The sequence below is a fragment of the Nothoprocta perdicaria genome, unplaced genomic scaffold, assembly GCF_003342845.1.
Source record: "Nothoprocta perdicaria isolate Ctin4 unplaced genomic scaffold, notPer1 scaffold_101, whole genome shotgun sequence".
NCBI lineage: Eukaryota > Metazoa > Chordata > Aves > Tinamiformes > Tinamidae > Nothoprocta > Nothoprocta perdicaria.
In genome coordinates this window covers 1,351,731-1,354,471 of record NW_020454106.1, presented here as the reverse complement: position 1 = coordinate 1,354,471, position 2,741 = coordinate 1,351,731, and the positions used below count along the sequence as shown (strand labels likewise).

The 2,741-nt window shown below is 44.2% G+C and overlaps 1 protein-coding gene across 1 annotated transcript in view; it reads right to left on the bottom strand.

Moving 5' to 3' along the window:
- PINX1 (PIN2 (TERF1) interacting telomerase inhibitor 1) overlaps positions 1 to 68 on the bottom strand; it is a 55,473-nt gene extending 55,405 nt beyond the window's left edge. The window contains exon 1 of the mRNA XM_026040857.1: positions 40 to 68. Coding sequence (XP_025896642.1) covers positions 40 to 58 — 19 coding nt within the window. The 5' untranslated portion in view covers positions 59 to 68. The remainder of the gene's footprint in view (positions 1 to 39) is intronic.
- Between the last annotated feature and the right edge of the window lie 2,673 nt (positions 69 to 2,741).

The window sequence follows — 2,741 nt, the reverse complement described above, 5'->3', positions numbered from 1 at the left end:
CGCTCCCCCCCACCCCGCGCAGCGCGGGAAGCCACTCACGCTCCGCCAGCATCGCCATCTTGGGGGCCTTCCTTCCTCCCGGCGCCCGCCTCGGCGCCCGCCGGGGGCCTTTGGCACTCTGGGGCGCAGGTTAGGTGTCCGCTTGAAAAGCCACGAAGTCGCAGGGCGTAGCTGTCAGCCTTGAGGAAAAAATAAGGGGTAAAGCCATCAGCTAAGTGGTAAAATTTAGTAAAATACGGAATGGACTGAAAATTAGCGATCCCGCGCGGATTCGGGTGGTTATTAGGCAGGCGTTTCTGCGGGCAGACGAAACGCTCGCGTGGGGCGGGGAGGGGAGGAGCCCGCTGTGGGGGAGGGGAGGGAACTACCCGTTTTAATCCTTAAAACCAACGTTTAAACCTCGTTTCCCGCCTGTACGGACTGCGCATGTCGTCTCCTTGGCCTCTGCTTTCCCATCGCACCTCTTAAACCCTCTGTGGCAGCCCTGCTTCATGAATTGCCCTTAGGAGATGCTGTCATCCGTCCCCCAGCCCCTTTTTGGCCCTTTTTGCCCCCAAAATGCAGCCCAGGGGCTGCTCCCTCTTGCTCTGAGGCACATTTTTTGCTTTTCAATGTGTTTTCCTTACTTAAGCTCTGCATATCCTCGAGGGAAGCGCTGCTGGTTTGATGTTCTGTGCTGGTGTCACGGATTAGTGCCCTGTTTTGCCCTTATGAGTTCAATACTCATCTTCTGCAAGGAGCATTTCCATTTTCTGCATGTTTTTTTTGGAATTCCAGGCCTATCCTTTGGTGTCTTTGATGTCTCCTAGCTTGGAGTCACCTGTGAAGGCAGCTGGTTTACTCCGTAATATAAGTTGGGTCAATAAGGAAAATACCGAGTGTATTTTGTTCATATAAGTTTATAACCTCACAAATCGGTCATTGATTTATTTCGATAGTTTAACATCAGTTCCTGTTAATCTGCCTTCTCTATTTACTCCAGTTTGCCCTTTCTGGCTCTCTCTTTAAAGAATATTATGAGATTGGCCTTTTTGGAGCCATCTAATCTCGGATCCAACCTATAAAAGTTCTCACAGCACACATTTTAATCTGATAGTTTTACCAGTTCTCTATTTTCAGGTCATATTCCTCAGGTTTGACTTCTGTGAAAACAAACAAAACACTTTCTAGTGCTCAGCCATTCTGGGATTCTTTAGTACCTGAGATCTTTTTCCTCTGCTTCTTTTGCCAATTGCATTAGCCACTTGATGATTATTAATACTTCTGGGGAAGACTGGATGGATGAATCACATCTTGCCCCTTCTGCTGTTTTGTGCCTTACCCTTGTTTTCTTGCTGTGACTGCTGCATTATATAAAAGTGTCTCCTTGGTGGTGTCTCTTATTCCTTGTCTTTTCTTATTTTGAATCTTATACTATGTGTCTCTATGCAGTCTGCATGGCTTGGCCTTGACTCTCCTTGTTTTCTTCAGATTGCAGCTAAGTCTTAGGTACTGGTGCTGTTATGGGTGTGAGGTTAAGGGGTGGCCAGTTGCCATTAATTTATAGACCAAACTCCTTATTTTACCCATTAATTCTCTGAGTTTACTGAGGTCCACTTGAAATCTATCATTTTTATATAGATCTTCTATCTTTCCTTGAAGAAGAACCATCATTTGTACCTGGAAATTACCAGGCAATGCATCTTTCAAGTTACTTTCACTTAGAATTTTCCTCCAGGAGGAAATCCAGGCCGCTCAGTCTGTCTGCTCGTGCTCCCAGGTCACCTACCAGGACCCTCTTCCCCTTCCATTACCACTGATGGCCTCTCAGCAAAGGCTGCTCTTTACCCAGTGCCTGGATCTGAAACGCAAGGGGCTGCATCCTCATTCCAATCATCCTTCTACTCCCAGACCAGAGCACTGCTGTTCACAATAATAGCCATTTCTACGAATTATCCCTGTGAGGTCTCCATTCTATTAAACAGTAGTGTCATCCATACATTAAATGTTCTAACGGCCGCTTTCCTGCGTGAACCATCTCACATGAGCCAAATTCTGCTTCCGTTTTTCACTCTGCAGAGGTCAAAGTCTCTTAAGCTGAGTGTGTTGGTGTAATATCTTAATGCTCCGATAGATAGCAGCATTGCACACGTCTGAGCGAGCCTCGCTGTGGTCTTACAGAAGCCATTGGAAGTGTAAGATTGCGAGTAATTTCAGTTAAAATGAGTCCTTGAGATTTACTGCTGCTTTCTTTTYAAAATTTCATAGTCAAGTGCATCGAAGCACTTTATTCCCATCGTTATATTACTCCCCTTTTTGCAAAGAATCACAGCTCAACAAATAAACATAACTATATCTGCTTTAATTATTGATCACTTTATTTTACACTGCARTAGGTTTGAGGTCCGAGGTCCAAATCGTTCTACACAGATGTAAATGTGTAGATGCGTCCCTACGAATTAGTAGTTTAAGGTTTTGATCCCACATTTAAGCTTGTGAACATGCACAAGGGCAGTGAAATAAGGCAATACACTGAAGAAAGGGAATGTTCCATCTAGTGGTAGTTTTTGGTATTTTATAGTTGCATACATGAGTAAAAGGTATTGAATATACATCCATATATATTATGTGTGTGTGTCTGTTCCAGTAGAGAAGATAAGTCGGTGGTCATAACCATCTAAGAAAATAATAATAAAAATCCTGAAAATCCTATTTCCAGTGGTTATATTTCTTCCCCGAAAAATAAAGCAGTAAAGATGACT